We start from the raw sequence: 24,591 nt of genomic DNA, 5'->3' as shown, positions 1-24,591 counted from the left end.
CACACGACCCATTCCCTCTTACGCTGGCCTCAAGTCAACCCCTAGCTAGCGCAGTCTGCCTGTGCGTGTTGAATGCCTGCTGCATGTGCCAGCCTCTGACACGGCGGACTCTGTCCCTTTCCTCCTGGGCCTCACCCTCAGCAGCTCAGCCAGACCAGCTGGAAGCTGAGTGCCTGGACCCCATCGCATTGGTGGCCCACAGACTGCTCTGGGATATGAGGCTGACAGTTGGGAATCCTTCTAGGAAACCTGCCTGTGAAATCCATCACCGTTACTATGACGTCTGTATTGTCAAGAGCAGTGTTCATTTTATCATGCGGTGTCTTCCTTGTGAGGGGAACTCCAGAAGTAGTAACTCCAGTTCCTTCTTTGACTCCAGCTAGCATTTTTCCTTTTCGTTTTTTGCATTGATTTTCTTGTTTGGTTTTTTAATGATATGGACTCTATGAATTGCTGACTTCATAGCTTTCCCTTTCACTTTGGCTGCTAGAAAGCTTAGAAGCAAATTTGTAGACTAAATGCAGCAAGTGTGCAGGTATTTGTGATTTGCATTTTTAGTCTCATCTGAACACATAGGAGAGCTCACCTTGCACTGTGTTCTGTGCTGCTCTCATCCCTGTTTTACAGAGGAGGATACAGAATCTTGGCAAGTTAAGTGACTTGCCTGGGACCACACAGCCAGTAAGAGGAAGAGCTGGGATTTGAACCTGGGCATCCCGCCTGCAGAATCATTTCCTTAGATGGTGTCTGTTGAGTGTCTTCTTCCTTTGCTTAAGGGTGTCCGATGGGTGTCTTCTTTCTTTCTTCTTTTACTCCACTTGAGGATCTCTTTTCGCAGTTAAAGTATCTTTGTGAGCTGCTAAAAATCTCTTTTGGAAAAATGCATTGAAAAATAAAACAACCTTTGGTCTTGTTTTCTGGACCTAGTTTGGCAAACTTCACTAAGTGGATCCTTTAAATAACTCTGTTTTCTATGCATTTCATTTATTCTCTGTTATTGCTTTTAACTTAGATTCCCAAAGCAGTCCCTTACATGGACCTACCTCCTGTAGTGTTTCCCTTTCTAATATGCTGTGTTTTGTCCTGATGCATTTATTAACTCATTCATTCATTTATTCATTCATTCATTCACTCATCCATCCATCCATTTATCCATCCATCCTTCCATCCACACATTTATTTGTCCCATCCATCCATCCATCCATCCGTCCGTCCGTCCGTCTGTCCATCTATCCAAGGTTTAGTAGAGCCTGCCCTGTGCTGACTGTTGGATTAGACTGTGGTCACAGACAAGGCCTCTGTATCCTTGCAGTTTCTCTAACCTCATAGAGAACGCAGGACATAGGGAAACAGACATAAAATAGATGAGCTCTGCAAAAGAAATAAAGCAGAATACCATTCTGGGGAGAGAATGGAGACGCTGCTGTAATTGGGTGGTCAAGAAAGGCCACTGAAAAGCCACAGTTTAGCAGAGACCTGAAGATGAGGAGTGAGATGAAAGGGGAAGAGCCTTCTAGGGGAAACCAAAAACTGCTGTGAAGACCCACAGCGGGGCCTTTGGTCAGTGGAAGAAACAGAAAGGAGGAAAGATGAGATTGAAGGAGGGGATGAAGCTGGAGAGGCTGGCAGGGGTGGATCAGGTCACAGGGAGCCTGGGAAGCCACAGCAGGGAGCTTGCATTTTATCCTGACAGCCATGGGAGGCTGCTGGAGTGTTTTTAGCTGGAGAGAGAGGAGGTGGCGGGGAAAGGAATGGAGAGGGAGAGAAAACAGGGAGTAGGGAGAGAGAGAGAGAAAGAGAGAGAGGGAGAGAGGAAGGGAGAAGGCTGGAGAGGGAGATTGCATAGGAAGAGGGAAAGAGAGAGGTGGAGAGAGGAGAGAGAGGAGAGAGAGAAGGGGAGGGGAAAGGAGAAGGAGGGAGAGAGTGGGTGAGAGAGGAAGGTGGGGGGAAAGGGAGAGAGAGAAGGGAGGAGAGGGAGTGAGGAGTTAGATGTTTTTGTATCGTTTTGTTTTTTGAGACAGGGTCTCACTCTGTCACCAAGGCAAGAGTGCAGTGGCATATTCACAGCTCACTGCAGCCTCGACCTTCCCGCCTCAAGCAATCCTCCCACCTCAGCCTCCTGAGTAGCTGGGACCACAGGTGTGTGCCACTATGCCCAGCTAATTAATTTTCATTTTAGAGACAGGGTCTTGCTATGTTGCCCAGGCTGGTCTTAAACTCCTGGGCTCAAGTGATCCTCCCACCTCAGCCTCCCAAAGTGCTGGGATAACAGGTGTGAGCCACTGCGCCCCACCAGATGTTTTAACATGGTGTCTCTGACTGCCACATGAATTACTGGATGGAGGTGGGCGGGGAGAGGGGAAGCAGGGAGACTGGGCTGGAGGCTGATGAAGGCTCATCCCTGGGTGTCACATCCACTTTGGTCCTGGAAAGGATGGAGCTGGCGTGGCAGGCTGGGTGGGGATGTGAGTACTCTTTTTTCCTTACCAGAGTTGAGTAGCTTTTGGGAAGTCATTATTACTTAACTATTTTCCAACCAAAAGGTATTCAGTTTTCCAAAAGTGGAAATGAACCATTTGTATAAATTTAGTAAAAAAAAAAAAAAGATTTTAAAGAAGGCGCACCCCAGCCCGTCCAGGACTGCCTCGCAGCGTGCCATTGTCTGTACCTGTGACTTTTGTGGCCCTAGTCATTTGCGTCAATTGCTTGGTGTATTTTGTTCTAGTGGGTACTGAGTCTTTCTTGTCAACCCCTCTTAGGAATTTGCAGTCTTTTAATTCTTTGATCCTTGGAAATGTCCCTCTGTTCCAAATCGAAACCATTCTGACGGCCCCTGAGATCATCCTTCATCCCAACACGAACGAGATCTACAAAATGTGCTTCCATTGTGTCCGGAATTGCGTGGAGGTCACTAAGGTAAGAGCAGAGGTGCCTGCGTCCCTGCTCAGATGGCATCTCAGGATGCCTCTGCCTCCCAAAGTGCTGGAGCTGCAGGTATGAGCCACTGCCCGCGGCCCAAGACAGAATTCTTGATTTCCTGCCATGTGACTTCGTCGTCCCCCAGTTCAGGAATTGGCACCAACATCAACCCCATTGCTTGAGCCAGAAACTCATCCTTGTTTCCTTTGCTCTCACCCAGCCATGCCCAGCCCGTCGGTAAGTCCTCTGAATGTACCTCCCATCTGTCCTCTTCTCTCCTGTCCCCTGGTACCTTCCTATCTCAAGTGCCATCACCCCCTCCTGGACTCTGGCAGTGACATTCCTATGATCCATTCTCCACCACAGGTGGTCAGAATTAGCTTAAACAAATACAAATCAGGCCAGGTGCAGTGGCTCCCGCCTGTAATCTCAGCACTTTGGGAGGCTGACGGAGGATTGCTTAAGCCCAGGAGTTCCAGACCCACCTGTGCAACATGGGGAGACCCCCGTCTCTACAGAAAACAAAATTAATCAGCTAGGCGTGGTGGTGCACACCTGTGGTCCTAGCTACTCGGGAGGCTGAGGCGGGGGATTGCTTGAGCCCAGGAGTTCAAGGGTACAGTGAGGTATGGTTACGCCACTGCACTCCAGCTTGGGCAACAGAGCAAGACCCTGTCTCTAAAACAACACTAACAACAACAGCGTATCATTTCATGTCATCCCTGGTGTAAACTGCCCCCACCCACCCCGTGACTTAATTACCCTTAGAACATAATCCAAATACCTTTGTGTGGCCTGAGGCCCCCTTGCTCTAGCCCCTGGCTGCCTTTCTGATCTCAGCCCTACAAGGATTGTGCTTCATGGCGCTCCAGCTTGGCTGCCTGATGGTACCTCCAGCGGGTACCGCGAGCTCCTCTCGCGAGGGTTGCTGTAGCTGTTCTCTCACCTGAACATTCTTTTTTTTTTTTTTTTCTTTTTTTTTTTTTTTAGAGAGAGAGAGAGAATAGGAAGGAGGAAAAAGGAAGAGAAAGAGAGAGAGAGAATGGGGAGGAGGGAGAAGGAAAAGAAAGAGGGAGAGAGAATGGGAGTATTGCTTTCTTGCCCAGGCTAGAATGCAATTTAGTAATGGGTATTGAAAACCTCTTTTATACTGATAATTATACTTAATGATGTAGTCAGGAAGGAATAAGGGAAGAAGATAACAAACAAACAGCCAACCAATATTTCATTTAAACCTATGAAATGCTATGCGATTACTGAGGAGTGATTTACTTCCAATTATATAGTCACCTTTGGAATAGGTGTGAGGTGGTAATGTATGTTTTGTGTATTTGAAGTGGAGAGTTCTATAAATGTTTATTAAGTTTACTTGTTCCGGGTCTGAGTTCAAGTTCTGAATATCCTTGTTAATTTTCTATCTCGTTGATCTATAGAATCGTTAGCTCTTCTTGTTGCATTGATCCTTTTGCCATTATGTAATGTCCTTCTTTGCCTCTTTTGATCTTTGTTGCTTTAAAGTCTACTTTATCAGAGGCGAGAATTGCATCTCCTGCTTTTTGTTTATTAGTTTATTTTTACTCTCTGTTTGATTGGTAAATCTTCCTCCTTCTCTCTGAGTCTTTGTGTATTGTTGCATGTAAGATGGGCCCGGATGCAGCATACCCATGGGTTTTGGCTTTTTATCCAATTAAACTATATGTAAGTTTAATACCGGCGTTTGATGCTAGCTGGCTGTTTTGCCCATTAGTTAGTGTAAATTTTTCGTTGTGTTAATGTTCTTTTCTTTTTGATATATTTTTGGAAAGGCTGATATTGGTTGTTCCTTTATATGTATAGTGCTTCTTTCAGAAGCCCTTGTAAAGCAGGCCTGGTGGTGGTGAACTCTCGAAGTACTTGTTTGTTCGCAAAAGATTTAATTTTTCCTTCGATTATAAAGCTTAGTTTGGCTGGATAGGAAATTCTGGGTTGAAAGTTCTTTTCTTTAAGGATGTTAAATATTGGTCCCCACTCTTTTCTGGCTTGTAGGGTTTCTGCTGAGAGATCTGCTGTAAGTCTGATAGGTTTCCCTTTATGGGTAACCTGACCTTTCTCTCTGGCTGCCCTTAGTATTTTCTCCTTCATTTCAACCCTAATAAATCTGGCGATTATGTGCCTTGGGGTTGGTCTTCTTGAAGAATATCTTTGTGGTGTTCTCTGTATTACCTGGAGTTGAATATTACCCTGCCTTGCCAGGTTGGGGAAATTTTCCTGAATGATATCCTGAAGAGTATTTTCCAACTTGGATTCATTCTCTTCATCACATTCAGGTACACCTATCAAACGTAAATTAGGTCTTTTCACATAGTCCCATATTTCCTGGAGACTTTGCTCATTCCTTTTCATCCTTTTTTCTGCATTCTTGTCTTCTCGTTTCATTTCACTGAGCTGGTCCTCGACTTCTGATATCCTTCCTTCTGCTTGATCAATTCGACTGTTTAAACTTGTGCATGCTTCGCGAAGTTCTCGTGTTGTGTTTTTCAGCTCCATCAATTCACTTATATTCCTCTCTAAATTGTCCATTCTTGTTAACATTTCGTCAAACCTTTTTTCAAGGTTCTTAGTTTCTTTGCATTGGGTTAGAACAAGTTCTTTTAATTCACAGAAGTTTCTTATCACCCACGTTTTGAAACCTGCTTCTGTTATTGGAACACACGTGTAATCTATTAAGCCTTGTTCCGTTACTGATGAGGAATTGCGATCCCCTGTGGAGGGAGAGGCATTCTGATTTTGAGTATTCTCTACCTTCTTATGCTGATTTCTTCCCTTCATTATATATTTGTCCGTCTGTCGTCTTTATAATTACCGACTTTCTAACTGGGTCTCTGACGTCCAACTTGTTGATTCCCTGCGCCGAAATCTGAGCAATCCACTGAGCCGGCCAAAACAGCGGTGTTAAGATTGATGGTGCTTTTCTGCCCGGAATCTCCGGACTCTGCACCAAGAACTGGCGTGCTAAGGCACCAGCAAAACCGCCACGCCGGCCACAAGAGTCGCCCTGGCGACCCGTGGAGCTCCTCCACTGGGAATCTCCTGGTCCGTGAGCAACTAATATTCTTCTGAAAGTGTGGCGTCCTCTTGTTCTTTGCGCTTTCACTGGGAGGTACGTGCCCGAGCTGCTAATCATCAGCCATCTTGGATCTCTCTCTCACCTGAACATTCTGCCCGCCCCGACCTTCTTGTCCTCTCTCTCCCGTCACCCCATCCCATCTTCCTCCTGCCAGGTACCACTCTCTGACCTTCTCTTGTTTTTCCCTTGCTTATTTATCTGCTGATTCTATCAGGCTACTAGAATGTCAGATCCACGGGCATGCAGACGTTGAGGGTTTTGTTCCCTTTAGACATAGTTGGTTCTCAGTAAATGTTTGTTGATTGAACATCTGTTGGCAGCTAACCCAGAGTTTATGTCTTACCCCAAATGGGAAAACAGAGCCATCTTTGTAGGTATGGGACGTCACCCCCTCAGCACACTGGAACCTTTCTCATCACTTGGTTGGTTCAGCAAGTCAGACATGTTTCAGACATTTTTAGGGGCATAAAAATAAGTATAGAAATCAAAAGAGGGAATTTCATTTCACTGTACTTAGAAATTGATGATAAATGGTACATGTTTTATAATCCATGCTAAGACATTTATGAAGCCTCTGTTATATGCATTCTCTTACAGGTGCTATATCTTGTAGGTGCTAGGTATGTTTCCTTTGTAAGGGAAATGGCATTTTTAAGGGGTAAATAAATAGGAAAGTTGGCCTGTGAAACATTATGAACATTAATCACAATATTTCATGCCAACTTAACGTTCCTCCTTACTAATAGATGGATTTGAGGCTCTTGGGGAAGCTTATATTATTTTATCTTCATAGTTTTTTTCTTTTAAATGAAAAGAAGTTTTACTCTCTTAGATAATGTCAGGAATGTATTTCGTTAAAATCTCAGCACGTGAACCTGCGTGGCTAGGCCACTTAATATGGTTTAACTGCAACGTCTCTTTGATCTTCAGGATTCCTATTTCATGGCAGAAAACATGAGCAAAAGTTTTAACTAGGTTCTGAATTTTACCTCATCTATTAAGTGGAAATGATAATACTATTCACCTTCTAGTGCTGTTGGGAGGATTAAATTATATAACACATGTATACATCTTAGTGTAGTGTTTGGCAATCAGTAGCTCTGAATAAATATTAGCTATTAGTGTTACTATTATTAGTAATGTTGGAAATAGAAGTATTAGGTCGGTGCAAAAGTAACTGTGGTTTTTACCATTAAAAGTATTGGCAAAGCTGCAATTACTTTTGCACCAACCTAATAGTAGCGTTACTCCCATTTTATAGATGGTGAGACTCTGTTCAGAGAAGTAACGTGTAACACACCTCTGGTTTGCTGCTGTGACTCACGCTTGATTAAAAGATAAGAGAGCCTTAACTCTACAGCAGGGAGATGTCAAATTAGCAGATCTGTCCTGGGACGCTAAGCAGTTCATTTGCCTGAATCTGTGTTTTTTCCTCTGTAAATAGGGAAATAAAGGTTTTTAAAAATTCATCCATAGTGTAGTTGGCTTTATTTCATAACAAGCCACTTCAAAACTTACTGGCTTCAAAGAGTAATTGTTTAGATCTGGGTTCTGGGTGCTGGGTTCTGCTGAGCAGCTCTGGGCTTGGCTGGGCTCACTCATGTGTCTAGCAGTTGATGACCTCAAACACAGCTCTGATGGCCAGCAGCTGGGATTCTCTTGCGCGTGGCCTGTTGTAATCTAGTAGGCTAGCTCAAGCCTACTAGAGTAGTCAGCTAGGCATGGTGGTGCACACCTGTGTACCACCATGGTCTCAAGAACCACGCTCTCAAGAGAGCATGAGAGCAGGAGCTGCAGGGCTTCTTGGAGCCTTGGTTTGAACTTGCCTAACACCATGTCTGCCCCTTTCCATTGGTCAAGGTAAGTCACAAGGCTTGCTCAGGAAGGGAAATAGGCTTCATCTCTTGATAAGAAGAACAAAGGATTGTGGTTATTTTTGCAATCTCAATTTATTAATAATAAAGTGATTTTCCGTTACTGACAAGACTTATTGCTGAACACTAATATGTATGTAGGAGGAAAAATAGATACGAAAATACTGTCTTTTCTCCTGATTCTTATTTTGCCAGCATTTTGTTCGTTGGATGAATGGCAGCTGCATAGAATGCCCCCCTCAGAAGGGTGAGGAAGAAGAAGTTGTTGTAATAAACTTCTACAGTGATATTTCTCTGAACCCTCAGATCGTTGAACAAGCTGTTATGATCCCCCAAAATGTCCACAGGATTCTGATTAATCTTATGAAGTATCTACAAAAATGGAAGCGGTATCGACCTCTCTGGAAACTGGACAAAGCTATTGTGATGGAGAAATTTGCCGCCAAGAGACCTCCTTGTGTAGCCTACGATGAAAAGTTGCAGTTCTATTCCAAGATAACCTATGAAGTTACGCGCCACCCTTTAATTAAGGATGAGCAATGCATCAGACTTCAACTTGGTCCTCTGGCAAATACAGTGCAGGAAAATGCCAAGGCCTGGGTGATTTCGCTTGGAAAACTTCTCAATGAGTCAGCAAGAGAGGAGCTCTATAATCTCCATGAAGAGATGGAGGTACTTAATCGCTGTGTTTAATTGAAACTACTTTTCAGGTAAATTGGGTCTTCATTTGCGTCATTACTGTTTTTTCGATGTTTACTTAATGTTCTTTGTATTTTCTGTTATAGCACCTGGCCAAAAACCTTGGGAAGATTCCCAGTACCCTCGAAGATCTCAAGTTTGTCCTTGCCACAATTGCAGAAATTAGAAGTAAATCTCTAGTCATGGAACTAAGATACAGGGACGTCCAGGAGCGATACCGTACCATGGCGATGTATAACCTCTTTGTAAGGCAACTTGTATTTTCTTACGCATTTAACAATTGCATTGACCACTAACTGCCCTTTCCAGAAATGCTTCTCAAGGATACTGCCATTGACTTGTGTTCAAATAAGTGACTTTAAGTAATACATTGTAAATGTAAAGCAATGCCATAGTTATTTAGAATAATGAAAATATAGAGATTGTTTTTCAGTCTTGTATGGCTCATGGCTCAAATGGATTGATCTGTAACTCTTCCTTTCTTCATTTTTTTGTGTTAATTTCCTTTTTTTTTTTCACTCAAAATGACTTGGTTCCAATGGAGTGTTAATTTCCTTTTTTTTTTGAGACGGAGTTTCGCTCTTGTTACCCAGGCTGGAGTGCAATGGCGCAATCTCGGCTCACCACAACCTCCGCCTCCTTGGTTCAGGCAATTCTCCTACCTCAGTCTCCTGAGTAGCTGGGATTACAGGCACGCACCACCATGCCCAGCTAATTTTTTGTATTTTTAGTAGAGACGGGGTTTCACCATGTTGACCAGGATGGTCTCGATCTCTTGACCTCGTGATCCACCTGCCTCGGCCTCCCAAAGTGCTGGGATTACAGGCGTGAGCCACCGCGCCCGGCCAATTTCCTTTAATGAATAAAGAGCTCTTGCAAAAATGGTAAGAGAGTGAAAGATTGAAGATGATAAAATCAACTGGTGGAAGATAATTTAATTGGTTTTGCTTTGTTATTAAATTTGGGTTCTCAGGATCTTTCAAAGTCATGGATGAGCTTTAGGGGGTCTGGGTTCCCCCTGAAATGTATGGGAATTTTACATACTGCCCATTTTTCTGATGATGAAAGAATCTTGAGCTTTTGGCCCAGGCCTGCTGCTCAGCAAGGGTGTTTGAGAGCTCCACATCCTAACCCCGAGGCTGCGAGGGGCCTGGTGTTTGAAGCAGTCAAGCAACAGAAATGCTGAAAGACAAACTTTATGCAAATCCTGATTTATTCATGGCAATTTCTTTCTCTTCTCTAGTTCGTATTTCTCCCTCAACCAGGTAGCTTCTTTTAGACTTTGCTTCCCCTGGTTTACATCACAGAAATAAGAGAACTAAGGATTTTGCACTAAGTGTGCAATGGGTCACATACAAAAAATGAACCAGAACGTCAAATTCCAGCAACAACAACAAAACAAAAATAGCTGAGATTTGATTGGGATTGCATTGATCCTGTAGATTAATTTCAGGCAAATGGACGTCCTATAGTATTGAGTTTTCCTATCCATGAACATGTTCTCTCTCTCTCTCTCTTTATTTAGGCCTTTAATGTCTCCCCGTAAAGATTTATAATTTTCCCCATAGAGACCTTACCTATTTTTTGCCAGATTTATTCCTAGGTATTTGGTATTTTCAGATGCTCTTGTAATTGACATCTTCAATTTTTATTTTAATGTTTTTATTTTTTATTGTTATATAGAAAGACAATTGATATTTGCATTCTACTTTTTAATAATCAGTAATTATTAATTTTAATCATTTATTTATCCATAGATTATTTTGGATTTTCTAGGCACACCATTATATAAACTGTGAATATTGACAGTTTCATTTCTTTTTAATTTTTAAATATTTTGTTTCTTTTTCTTGCCTTATGACTCTCGCTAGGAATTCCTGTACAAGGTTAAATAAAAGGGGAGGTAGGAGAAATCCGTGTCTTGTTCTTGATCTCGGAGGACAAGCTTTTTGGCACTGTATCATTAAATATGGTAACTGCTGTGTGATTTGTTAGAGGTACTCTAATATAATAGGGGAAATATACAGTTGTGTATATTTAACACAGTGGGGATATGCTCTGAGAAATGTGTCAATGGGCAATTCCATTATTGTGCAAACATCATGGAATGTACTTATAGAAATCTAGATGATACAGCTACACACGTAGGCCATATGGTAGAAACTGTTGCTCATAGGCTACAAACCTGTATAGCATGTACTGTACTGAATACTGTAAGCAATGTCATATAATAGTACGTATTTGTGTATCTAAACATATCTAAATAGGCCAGGTGCAGTGGCTCACATCTGTAATCCCAGCACTTTTGGAGGCTGAGGCGGGTGGATCATGAGGTCAGGAGTTCAAGACCAGCCTGGCCAAGATGGTAAAACCCCATCTCTACTAAAAATACAAAAATCAGCTGGGTGTGGTGGCGGGCGCCTGTAATCCCAGCTACTCAGGAGGCTGAGGCAGGAGAATCGCTTGAACCGGGGTGGCAGAGATTGCAGTGAGCCGAGATTGCGCCATTGCACTCCAGCCTGGTGACAGAGTGAGACTCTCAAAAAAAAAAAAATATATATATATATATATATATCTAAACATAGAAAAGGTATAGTGAAAATACAGTATTACAGTCCTGTGGGACTATTGTCTATTATGCAGTCCATTTTTAGCCCAAAACATCACTTTGTTTCTCTTTGGTCTTCGTCCCTGGTTCCTGACAGAAAGCTTCCAAAACACTTATATTTCCTGAGTGATGGGGTCACAGGAACATCTTTTGTTTTAACAGTGTTCTTTGTCCCTGGTTCCTGGCACACAGCACCTCAAATCCTTGGACTCTCTGAAGTAATAAGAGTGTCTTTTGTATGCAAGTGAAATGACTGATGGGTTGGAGTCCTAGACAGCTTCAGGATGGGGGCTGGCTGCCAGAAAGATCAAGGCATAAATTATTTAGAGGTTTGGAACTTTCGGGCACCCATTCTCCCTCCCCACTCTTGGGAAGGGAAGAGGGGCTGGAGATTGGAGATCAACAAAGGCCAGTGATCTAATTAGTTATGCCTGTGTAATGAAACCTCCCGAAACATCCCTAAATGATGGGATTTGGAGAGCTTCCAGGTTGTTGACCACACCAAGGTGCTGGCAGAGTGGTGCTCAGAGAAGTCATGGAAGCTCCTTGCACCCCCCAAGCCCATACCTTGGCTTATGCATCTCTTTCATTTGGCTCTTCCTGAGTTGTGTCTTTTATAATAAATCGGTGATTGTAAGTAAAGTGTTCTTTACTTTGCTTACGATCTGAGTTCTGTGAGCCATTTCAGCAAATGGTCAAAAGTGAAGGAGACGTGTATGGGAACCCCTGATTTTGTAGCCAAGTTGGACCGAAGTCTGTATACCTTGGGCACCCAATACTTGCAACTGGCATCTGAAGTGAGGGCAGCCTTATGAGACTTACACATGTATGCATTTCTATTGAGTATGGGCCTAGACATGAAATTGCTGGGTTGTAGGAATCCATGTGTTCAGTTTTACTAGATTCTGCTCATTTTCCAAAGTGAGGTACCCCTTTACATCCACATTGAATAAGAGTTTCAGTTGCTCCATATCCTTAACTTAACTTATTGATCTTTTGGAAACACCAACTTTTTTTTTTTAATCCTCTCTGTGTGGATATTATTCCATTATCTTCTGGCCTCTGATGTTTTGACTGAGGAGTTGACTGTTAGTCTTTTTTATTGCTCCCTTTCAAGGTAGTCTAGTCTAACTAGGTATTTTATTGGTCTGCTTTTAAGTTTTTTATGTCTTTGGTTTTCAGCGGTTGTAATGTGATGTAGCTAGATTCTTTTGTTTTGTTTTGTTCTTCCTTTTTTTCCTGATTGATATTTGTGGTACTTTAAAAATCTGCAGGCTGATGTCTTTACCTAGTTTTGGAAAATTAACAGTTTTTGCCTTATTCTGCCACCCCGGTACTCCAATTCCACATATGTTGGACCTTCTGTACAATACCCCATATACCTTAAATTCCTTTCTGCTTTTTCTTTCTGTGGTTTATTCTAATACTTTGACCTAAACTTTAAGTTAATGAATTTTCTGTTCATTTGTGTCTGATCTGTTTTTCCTGGTTTCTTAACCAATTCTTTTAGCTTTGATTTCGGGTGCTGTCATCATCTGTTTTAGAATTTCCATTTTAAAAACAATTTCCTGTGCTCACCAAAATTCTCAATTTTGTTTTTGGCTATTGTTTCCTTTACTCTATTAAAAATATTTTAACTGTAATCCCAGCACTTTGGGAGGCCGAGGCGGGTGGATCACGAGGTCAAGAGATCGAGACCATCCTGGTCAACATGGTGAAACCCCGTCTCTACTAATACAAAAAAATTAGCTGGGCATGGTGGCGCGTGCCTGTAATCCCAGCTACTCAGGAGGCTGAGGCAGGAGAATTGCCTGAACCCAGGAGGCGGAGCTTGCGGTGAGCCGAGATCGCGCCATTGCACTCCAGCCTGGGTAACGAGCAAAACTCCGTCTCAAAAAAAAAAAAAAAAAAAAATATTTTAAATTATGCATCTTATAACTCTGTCGTGATCTGTTTATGTTGTCTGTGAATTTCTTGGTTTCATGTAAGTTCTTTTGTATCTTTATATGGCCTGCATTTCGAATTGAGTTCTTAACCGCATATATGATAAATTGGAGAGAGAGGATTGGAGGCTCTGAATGATGTTGTATTTCATCAGAGTAGATTTATTTTTGCTTCTAACAGATACCACAACTGGGTACATTAGCAAGCTAAGCTAACCTTATTCTAATCAGAGATTAAGTTGATTTGAAGCTGGGCTTTAGTTTATGAAGGGCTTATCTTTCTGTAGTATCTCTAACTTTTTATTTTTAAAAATGATTTTATACTGATTTTATTTTAATTATAAAATTTGACTTTAATATTTCATTTCATTTTATTTTATTTTTTGAGACAGAGTCTTGCTCTGTCACCTAGGTTGGAGTGCGGTGGTGCGACCTCAGCTTACTGCAACCTCCACCTCCTGGGTTCAAGCGATTTTTCCACCTCAGCCTCCTAAGTAGCTGAAACTACAGGCGCCTGCCACCATGCCTGGCTATTTTTTTTTGTATTTTTAGTAGAGAAGGGATTTCAGCATGTTGTTCAGGCTGGTCTTGAACTCCTACAGTCTGCTAACCTCAGGTGATCCTGAGCTCAGGAGTTCAAGCGATTCTTCCACCTCAGCCTCCTGAGGTTAGGATTCCCCAAAGTGCTGGAATTACAGGCATGAGCCACCATGTCAGGCCTTAATATTTCAATCAGCTTTTGAGTTGGTTTGAATTATCTAGCCTCTTCCCGCCTCATCCTCCCAAAGTACTGGGATTGCAGGTGTGAGCCACTGTGCCCAGCCCAATATTTCTTTTTAAAATTTCATTTTCCTTTTATATTTACAGAGATACAGTCTTACTGTGTTGCCCAGGCTGGTCTTGAACTCCTGAGCTCAAGTGATCCTCCCACCTCAGGCCCCCGAAGTGCTGGGATTACAGGCATGAGCCACCATGTCAGACCTTAGTATTTCAATCAGCTTTTGAGTTGGTTTGAATTACCTAGCCTCCTGTTGCCAGAAACAGAAGTCCCTGGGAAGTTACTTTGACCATAAATTTCAATTCCAAATTGCTGATCATTTATTGTTTATTCTGTTTTTTGTTTCTCCTAATTAGCCTCCTGATGAAGAGAAAGAACTGGTTGATAAGATTGAGAGCACGTGGTCCAATCTGTTTAATGATTCAGTGAATGTGGAGCATGCTCTTGGGGACATAAAGAGAACTTTCACAGAGGTACCTTTTAAATTTCACTTCCCGAGTAAAGATATTGAAAAATGTATTTGGGCTAAACTAGCATAACCTCGTTTTTCTCAGATTACCCGAGGCGACATAATGAACTACAGAGTTCAGATAGAGGAGTTTGCAAAGCGTTTTTACAGTGAAGGCCCTGGTTCTGTTGGCGATGACCTTGATAAAGGTAAGAAGGTTCATGTTGGTCTTACTGAGTGATTTGAGTATCAAATGTTTGAATATGTTTTGCTTAAGAATTTTATGGAAAGTGATAATTGTGCCATGATTTAAATATTTATTTCTTCCTGAACTACTTTTTCCTGTGGTCATTTTAGTGGTTACATATCTGAAAAGCTGGACTAATGCGACTCATTGATAGTTGAGTGCCTGTGATCTGAAGGCATTGAGAAAAGTGCCAGGGAGCTGTGTCCACTTCTGCAGGGAATCCAGAGGCTTCTGCTGCAGCCCAGAAATCTTAAACAGCAGTGTCCGCCTTGGATAAGCACATGCAGTGTCTAATCCATCCAACTTCCTCTCTAACTCCCATAATATTTATTCTTTGAATTCAGATCCTGGACCACTTCACGTTTGTCCTCTGCCCTTCACATCACATAGGCTAAAATGGTGACAAGATAAAAAGACTAAAATTCTGGTTTTTTTGGTGGGGGACAGAATCTCTGTCACCCAGGCTGAAGTGCAGTGGCACAATTTCAGCTCACTGCAACCTCTACCTCCATGGTTTAAGTGATTCTCCTGCCTCAGCCTCCTGCGTAGCAGAGACTACAGGTGCATGCCACCATGCCTGGCTAACTTTTGTATTTTTATTTTACTATTATTATTTTTTGGAGACAGAGTTTCACTCTTGTTGCCCATGCTGGAGTGCAATGGTGCAATCTCGGCTCACTGCAATCTCCGCCTCCCAGGCTCAAGTGATTCTCCTGCCTCAGCCTCCCAAGTAGCTGAGATTACAGGCATGTGCCACTCTGCCCGACTAATTTTTTGTATTTTTAGTAGAGACAGAGTTTCTCCATGTTGGTCAGGCTGGTCTCGAACTCCCGACCTCAGGTGATCTGCCCACCAAGCCTCCCAAAGTGCTGGGATTACAGGCGTGAGCCACTGTGCCCAGCCAGTTTTTGTATTTTTAATGGAGACGGGGTTTCACCATGTTGTCCAGGCTGGTCTCGAACTCCCGACCTCAGGTGATCTGCCCACCAAGCCTCCCAAAGTGCTGGGATTACAGGCTTGAGCCACTGAGCCTGGTCCTAAAATTCTTATTCTAAAGTGAATTTGGTAAATACTATGAGACAAATCAAAGACTTCTAGGGTTTCCAAAGAAACAGGTGACATCTATTTAAGGATGCTCAGAAAAGGCATCTGGAAAATGTGCCATTTGAGTAGATGAGTATGAGCAGGGTGTAGTGACATAGAGTGGTAGTGGTCACTGGAATTGCGGGAGAAGCTTAGAATTGGGTAGGTAGAGTGGTAGGGGAGTTATCAGTAGGATGGTGATACTCTCAAGGGGGCAGCAAAGGATGCCGATGTTGACTGCAATGTAGACCGGCTCAGATTCCTTTAAAATAGCCTCATTTCTTGAATGACCTGGGTGTGAGAATTAGACACAATTTTCTCACTGGAGGAGACTGCAGATGTCATTGGTCTTTTGTTTTTAGTTAGAATAATGCCATAACTCTAAATTTGTCTTCCCTCATGGCTTATGAGGATGAATTATAATTGAGGTACATTATGCGTGATTTCTTATTCAATTTTGTATACTTAAAATTGTATTCATTTATCGATGTGTTTATTTACTAGGAGTAGAGCTTTTAGGTGTTTTTGAAGGAGAACTGGCAAGGCATGAAAAGAGCCGTCAGGAATTGGCTAACTCTGAGAAACTTTTTGATCTTCCTATTACAATGTACCCAGAGCTGCTGAAAGTGCAGAAGGAAATGACAGGGCTGAGGATGATTTATGAGCTCTATAAAGAACTGAAGGTGAGCATCTCCCCGAAAGCAAAGGCCTCAAGCTCACTGAAAGGGATGTAGCAATGACTTAGGCCCCACAGACTTTGATGCCACCATAATAATGAGCTTGAGTCTGATTTTGTGGAAACGCTTATTTTGGCTGTAGGAAGGGGAATGTCGCGTGATTACTCACGGGTACAGGGTTTCCATTTGGAGTGTTGAAAAAGTTCTGGAAATAAGTGGGTGTGGTGGCTCATGCCTATAAAATCCCAGCACTTTGGGAGGCCGAGGCGGGTGGATCACGAGGTCAAGAGATCGAGACCATCCTGGTCAACATGGTGAAACCCCGTCTCTACTAATACAAAAAAAAAAAATTAGCTGGGCACAGTGGCGCGTGCCTGTAATCCCAGCTACTCAGGAGGCTGAGGCAGGAGAATTGCCTGAACCCAGGAGGCGGAGGTTGCGGTGAGCCGAGATCGCGCCATTGCACTCCAGCCTGGGTAACAAGAGCGAGACTCCGTCTCAAAAAAAAAAAAAAAAAAAAAAAAAAATTTTTAAAGTTCTGGAAATAGACATTGGCGGTGGTTACCTGACATTGTGAAAGTACTTGATGCCACAGAATTGTATATTTTATTTTTATTTTTGAGACAGGGTCTCACTCTACCACCCAAGCTGGTGTGCAGTGGTGTGATCATAGCTCACTGCAGGTTCAAACTCCTGGGCTTAAGTGATCCCCCTGCCTCAGCCTCTAAAGCAGCTTGCACTACAGAGGTGTACCACCACACCTGGCTATTCTTTTTTTATTTTAGTAGAGGCAAGGTCTTGCTATGTTGCCCAGGCTGGTCTGAACTCCGGAGTTCAATCAATCCAAAGTGCTGGGATTACAGGTGTGAGCCACTGCACCCAGCCTGAAATTATATATTTTAAAATGGTTAAAATGACAAATTTTATTTTTTATGTCTTTTACCATCATCATAGAAAAGAAAACTCTCTTTGGAGGTCAAGGTCTTGGTTAAGGTGTGGGGTAAACTGTTTAGTTGCAAGTGGAGATTAAAAGTTGCAGATGTCAGCCAGGTGCAGTGGCTCATGCTTGTAATTCCAGCACTTTGGGAGGCTGAGGTGTGCAGATTACTTGAGGCCAGGAGTTTCAGACTAGCCTGGGCAACAAGGCGAAACCCTGTTTCTACTAAAAAATCAAAAAAAGTTCTGGGCACAGTGGCTCACACCTGTAATCCCAGCACCTTGGGAGGCCAAGACAGGTAGATCACTTGGGGCCGGAGTTTGAGATCAGCCTGGCCAACGTGGCCAAACTCTATCTCTACTAAAAAGTACAAAAATTATCTGGGTACAGTGTCACATGCCTGTGATCTCAGCTACCCCAGAGGCTGAGGCACAAGAATTGCTTGAACCTGGGAGGCGGAAGTTGGAGTGAACTGAGATTGCACTACTGCCAGCCTAGGTGACAGAGTGAGACTCTGTCTTAAAAAAATAAAAAATAAAAGTTGCAAATGTCATGTCATTTGGGTGCCTCTCATTGGTATATGTTTCCCATGCAAATTCATGCTATTTATTCATTCATTCATTCATCCATTCATTCATCCATTCATCTGTTGACTTAGTTCTTTATAGCTCAGTGCTGTGCTGGTTGGAATGTGGGATTAAGAAAAGGAGTCATGTCTGCCCTGACTGTGTAGTCTGGGTTCTTCAGAAACAATCACTAGGAGATACATGTATCTATATCCATATCTGTCTATATCTAATCTGTATCTATATCTAATTTATATTTATATCTATACCTATACCTATATCTAATGTATATATATCTATGCCTATATCACTCTATATATCTAACCTATATCTATATATCTACCACTATACCTATATCTAATCCATATATATGTAATGTGTATATATAGTGCCGCTAAAGAGGTGGCCTGTGAGTGAGGCTCTGAACCAGGACAGGCTTTTGCCTGGTACAGAACAAGGCTTTCCAGGCAGAGGGTTGGGCAGGAGCAGAGACAGGAGATGTAAAGTTATGTCACGTGTCCATAACCTTTCATCCTGACTGGTGACTTTACCAGCCACAGACGCACCAGAAAATGGGGTTGGGATGTATCAAGTCTATACCTGTATACCTATACCTAATCTGTCTATATCTGTAGCAAATCTATATTTATCTATATCTGAACTATATATGTATTTCTAATTGATGTCTATATATCTAATCTATATGTAATCATGTCTAATCTATTTATATATCTAACCTATATCTATATGTAAATCTATCTCTATATCTAAACTATGCCCATATCTAATCTCTATATATCTATATCTAATGTATATCTATATATCTCTATACCTGTATCTATGAGATTTATCATGAGGAATTGACTTTTGCGATTATGGAGGCTGAGAAGGCCCATGATCTGCATTTGGCAAGCTGGAGGCCCAGGAGAGCTGATGGTGTAGATTCTAGTCTGAGTCCAAGTCTGAATGCAGGAGAACACTGATGTCCCAGCTGGAAGACAATCAGGGCCAGAGAGTGAATTCCGCCTTCCTCAGCCTTTTGTTCTCTTCAGGCCTTCGGTGGATTGGGTGAGGCCATCCACACTGGGGAGAGCCACCTGCTTTACTCAGTCCCTGGATGCAAACGGTCATCTCACTCAGTGTCTCTCACAGATACACCCAGCGTCATGTGACCTGGCTCAGTGCCAGCGTCAGCTGGACACACAAGATTCACCTTTGCACTGATATGTGAACAAATAACCAGGCCGCCAGGATGTGCACTGGAAATGAGATGGACAGAGTCCCCAGATTGAAGAGGAGGAAGGCGAGTGGCTGCCCGCCCAGGCAGTGCCGTTGGAGAGGTGGCCTGTGAGTGAGGCTCTGAACCAGAACAGGCTTTTGCCTGGTGCAGAACAAGGCTTTCCAGGCAGAGGGTTGGGCAGGAGCAGAGACAGGAGATGTGAAGTTGTGTCGTGCATCCATAACCTTTCATCCTGACTGGTGGCTTTACCAGCCACAGACGCACCAGAAAATGGGTTTGGGATGTGTGAAGTGGCCAGTGGAGATGGAGCTGCCAGAAGGGACTCTGGAGGCAGTGGGGTTGGGGGGTGGGGGGGATTACAGGCAGGGGTTCTGCCCCAGTGCTGGCAGAACGGATAGCAGCTTGCATTTTAGGACAATTACAGAGGGTATAGAGAGGAGAGAAGATTCCAGAGATGGGGTGGAAAGTGATGAGACTTGGTGACTGATTAGATGTGTGCACCATGCAAGAAATTCATAAAGTAAAAAACATACCATCAGGTTTTAAAAGAAAAGGTATCATGAGAACTGAGAACAACCATGCATATGTCAAAATAGGTGGTTTTTTAATTTGTAATTTTTCTGGGTTCACAGTAGGTGTCTATATGGGATTCATAATATGTTTTGACACAGGCATGCAATGTGTAATCATCACATCACAGAGAATGGGTGTCATCCCCTCAAGCTTTCATCCTTTGTGTTACAAACAATCCAATTATACTCTTTTAGTTATTTAAAATTATACAATTAAGTTATTGACTATAGTCACCCTGCTGTGCTATCAAATACTGGGTCTTGTTCATTCTGTTTTTTTTTCTGCAGCAAAATAAGCCGTTTTTTAAAATCCAATATTAAGACAGCTTGGTTCCCCCACCCACTGTCTGGTCTGTGGATGTTAAAGGACATTTCATCACCTAGAGTGACTTCCACTTTTTCATAGCAATTGCTTTTCAAAGCTGTGTGTTGAGAAGAGTCTCAGGGACACACTGCGTGGCTCCTGAGAGGCCCGGCAGGACACTGGTCATAATCCCAGGATATCCTGGGGTGGCAGTGGTACCAGCTGGGGGCATGGGTGGATTCTGGATCTGGTTTGCAGGTAGAGTCAGGGACCTCCTGGAGCTGTGGACATGGGATGTGCGAACAAGAGAACAAGGAAGACTCCAAGGTTTTGGCCTGAGGAGCCAGAAGGGTGGAGTCACTCTTAAGGGAAGCTCCAGGAAGAGAAGGTTTGGGGACGGTGGCGGACATCAGGAATTCAGTGCGAGGTGTTGTCTGCTGGACGTCCCTGTGGTGATGTGAAGGAAGCACTTGGATGTATTTGTCTGGAGCTCAGAGAAGAGCTAGAAGTGTGAATTGGGAGTGTCCAGGTGTGGACCGTACTGAGCCACCAGAACCTCAGAATGGGCTCACCTGGTGCCTTCGTTTCCTGGGGCTTCCAGAACAAATGATTACGAATGCAGACCGGGAGGCTGGGGTTGGGGGGAGGCTGAAAACAACAGGAATGCATCTCCTCCCAGTTCTGGAGGCCAGGAGTGCAAAATCAAGGTGTCTGCAAGGCCACGCTCACCCCGGACGTTCCAGGAGAGGCTCCTTCTTGCCTCTTCCAGCGCCTGGTGGCTTCTGGCCATCCTCAGTGTTCCATGGCTTGCAGCTGCGTCGCTCCTGTCTCTGCCTCCCTTGTCACAGGCTGTCTTCCCTCTGTGCCTCTGTGCCTGTTTTCTTTTTTCTTTTATTTGAGACGGAGTTTCACTCTTGTTACCCAGGCTGGAGTGCAATGGCGCAATCTTGGCTCACCGCAACCTCCGCCTCCTGGGTTCAAGCAATTCTCCTGCCTCAGCCTCCCGAGTAGCTGGGACTACAGGCGTGCACCCCCATGCCCAGCTAATTTTTGTATTTTTAGTAGAGACGGGGTTTCATCTTGTTGACCAGGATGGTCTCGATCTCTTGACCTTGTGATCCACCCGCCTCGGCCTCCCAAAGTTCTGGGATTACAGGCGTGAGCCACCGTGCCCAGCCACCTGTGCCTGTTTTCTAATATGGACACCATCATTGGATTTAGGGCCCACTCTAATCCTGTATGACCTCATCCTAACTACATCTGCAAAGACTCTCTTTCCAAGTAAGGCTTCATTCTGAGGTTCTGGGTGGATGTGCATTTTCGGGGGATGGTATTCAGCCAGGAGTGGTGTGGGTGGAGGAGAGGAGCGAGGGCTGAGCTTGGGTCTCTCCAGCATTAAATACCACCGGAAGATGTCTTAAAAAAGGAAAGACGAGGAGAGGGAGGAGTGGCCCAGATGGTAGGAGAACAAACAGGTGAGTGTGATGTCTTGTAGGCCAAGTGAGAAACGTGTTTCTAGGAGGTAGGACTGGCTAACTGCACCAGATGCTGCTGATAGACCAGGTGAGAAGAGGATGGAGGGTTGATCCCAGCATTGCATGTCATGGAGGCCATTGGGGACTGCCGCAAGAGGGTATCAGTGGAGTGCGGCCGTGGAAGCCTACATGGAGTGAGTCCAAGGTATTTACCCGAGAGAAGAGAAAGCATGGTCCTTGCAGAGACTTCTGCATGAATGCTCATAAACAGCATTGTTGGTAATAGCACAATGCTAGAAACACCCCAAATGCCCATTAAGTGACTGGATAAATAAGCTGTGGCTCATCCACACCGTGGAATACTACTCAGCAAGGTAGAGGATCGAACCAGTTATCAGCACATCCACGCAACAACATGGGCGACTCTCAGAATCGTCATGCTGAGCGAAAGAAGCCAGATACAGAGGAGTGCAGATTGTGTGATTCCATTCATAGAAAACCCTGGAAAATGCAAATGATTTTATGTGGCAGAACGCAGATCCATGGTTAACTGGGGGTGGGGACCGGAGGAGAGGGATGGGAGGGGCGATTAGACAGGGGAATGGGGGGCTTTTGAGGGTGATGAATGAGTTCACTATCTTCATCATGGTGGTGCTTTCACAGGCATGTACATCTGTCAAAACTTTGCAGAGTTTTGTGTACCTTTAGTTATAGACAGCTTATTATGTACAAGTTAATTCTCAATAAAGCTGTTAGAAAAACAGACCAGGTATGGTGGCTCATGCCTGTAATCCCAACACTTTGGGAGGCTAAGGCAGGAGGATTGCTTGAGCCCAGGAGTTTGAGGCCAGCCTGGGCAACCTAGCAAGACCCCCTATCTCTGCAAAATAAAATAAAAAATATCCAGGCCTGGTAGTGTGTGTCTGTAGTCTCAGCTACTCAGGAGGCTGAGATGGGGGGATCACTTGAGGCCAGGAGGTTGAGGCTGCAGTGAGCTGTGATCACACCGTTGCACTACAGACTGGGTGGCAGTGAGACCCTGTTTTTTTTTTTTTTTTAAAGTAATTTTTACAGTAAATCTCAGGAAAATATAACACAGAAAATCTCTTTACAGTCATCAAGTAGGAACATGTTTATTCTCACTTCTTAGCCTCAGCCTGGTGGTTTGTAGACAGATTCTTGGATTAGTGATCTCAAGTGTAAGTATTTTGTAACCTCAGGGAAAAAGAAGCAAGTTGTGACAGCACTTGAATGAAGTACGCCTTTTAAGACCCAAGCAACTCCCTGATTTAAAAAAACACCTGTTGCTTTCCACCTCCACTTTTGTCTTTAGAAAAGGAGGATGTATTCTGGATCCCACACATCCTCAGATACGGCATTATTTTTGAAAAGCTTACAAAAAGTGGGATTCTTTTCTTGTTGTTTTAGATCCTTCCAGTCAACCCCTCGTTTGTGAATTTCAGATACTTGTAGATCGATGGGAAATAATTTAAAATACCTGAATGTGACTGCGAGTCAGAAACTTGCCCCCCTTGTCGCGTTTCCAAAGGGGTCTTGTTGATGGAGCTGTTTCTTGCGCGTTTACAGGCTGCAAAAGAAGAATGGTCTCAGACCCTTTGGATCAACCTGAATGTGCAGTTTCTCCAGGAAGGAATTGAAGGTTTTCTCAGGGCCCTCAGAAAGCTCCCTCGGCCAGTCCGTGGCTTATCAGTGGCCTACTACTTGGAAGCAAAAATGAAGGCATTCAAAGACTCGGTTCCTTTACTTCTCGACTTGAAACACGAGGCACTAAGAGACAGGTTTGTTCTGTCTGCTGTCCGGGATGGGAAAGTGTGGGAGGAGCTTTTAGTTAAAATTGTTTCCTTCAGTGCAATGTCTTTGCTTAGGTCTGATGAAGAAGCACAAGATTCCAGCAGTGCCACAGGGCTATACGTAGGCACAACACAGTTCTGTAATGTTGTTTCTATGTAAAGTGTCTATACAACTGTCAACCACAGATTCTTTCAAAACCAAGAACCCAACAGGTGTGAAGTGGCATTTTCAGTTGCTTTTCTTGAAAGTTTAAAAAAGTATAGTAAGTGGCCTAGACCAGCCCTGTCCAGCAGACATCGAAAGGGACTCACATATGTAATTTACAGGTTTTTAGCCACTACAGTAAAAGAGTAAAAGAAAACAGGTGAAATTAATTTTAATAGTGTATTTAATTAACTCAATATATCCCAAACATCCTTTCAATATGTAATCAACATAAAACATTGATTCATGAGATATTTTACATTCTTCTTAAAAAGTACGATGATGTGTATTTTATACCTACAGCCTATTTCAGCCCGGACTTGCCCCATTTCGAGTGCTCAGTAGCCACGCATGGCTTGTGGTTGCCTTACTGATGGGATGGCCAGCCCTGTGGGTGGGACAGAGAGGCTTCTACGTGTGGGTCTGTGGTCATTTGGTGATGGTGCCACACAGACACGAATTAGGAGTTACAGCCTGATTTGTGAGTTATGCTCCCGCTGATGCGTTCCGCTCTTCCTCTGTCATGTTTTTCAAAGTGTGGTCATCTGGTCATGCCATGACATCAAATGACCTCATTTTCCTTAGTGAGAAAGTCGTTCCTTCTTTGGTTCCCTTCCCATCCTTGAGTTCACGTTGAGAAAGTCTCTTCTAAGTGCCGGATTGTCTTCAACACCTGTTACACCTGTCTCTCCCTCTCCCAAGGACAGGCAGCCCTCAGGGTCGGGCGGTGTGCGTCCCCAGCCCTCTTTTCACTGTCTGCTGGCTTACCTGGAGCACTCACCTTTACCTTTGCAGACTTCAGTTCCCTCATCTGTAAAACTAGGTAGAAATAGGCATTTTTTAGCTAAAGTTCCCAGTTTTATAATCCCGTAACCCAGTGTTTCAAACTTTGGTCATGTCTCATCATTTTTGTTATATCTGAGTATCATCTATGCTGCCATGGTTTTGTATTTTTCTATCAGTCTATTTCTTTTTTACAGAAATGAATGTTATTCTAAAAAGAAACCGACACCACCACTGTAAAGAGAAAACCAAAAACTCTTGCCAGAAATGGAAAGTAATTATATATGTATACACACACATACATAAAGAGCTAAAA

The 24,591-nt window shown here is 43.5% G+C and overlaps 1 protein-coding gene across 1 annotated transcript in view; it reads left to right on the top strand.

Moving 5' to 3' along the window:
* Window positions 1–24,591, top strand: part of DNAH10 (dynein axonemal heavy chain 10) — a 177,505-nt gene that overhangs the window by 43,172 nt on the left and 109,742 nt on the right. Inside the window, exons 19-25 of the mRNA XM_064379606.1 lie at window positions 2,760–2,916; window positions 8,095–8,571; window positions 8,685–8,843; window positions 14,284–14,400; window positions 14,482–14,584; window positions 16,210–16,388; window positions 23,064–23,275. Of these exons, the coding sequence (XP_064235676.1) occupies window positions 2,760–2,916; window positions 8,095–8,571; window positions 8,685–8,843; window positions 14,284–14,400; window positions 14,482–14,584; window positions 16,210–16,388; window positions 23,064–23,275 (1,404 nt within the window). The remainder of the gene's footprint in view (window positions 1–2,759; window positions 2,917–8,094; window positions 8,572–8,684; window positions 8,844–14,283; window positions 14,401–14,481; window positions 14,585–16,209; window positions 16,389–23,063; window positions 23,276–24,591) is intronic.

Source organism: Aotus nancymaae, unplaced genomic scaffold (assembly GCF_030222135.1).
Source record: "Aotus nancymaae isolate 86718 unplaced genomic scaffold, 86718_ANA_hifiasm-v0.15.2.pri h1tg000021l, whole genome shotgun sequence".
NCBI lineage: Eukaryota > Metazoa > Chordata > Mammalia > Primates > Aotidae > Aotus > Aotus nancymaae.
Note: the sequence above shows the minus strand (reverse complement) of the source record. Positions and strands in the feature narration are given on the sequence as shown.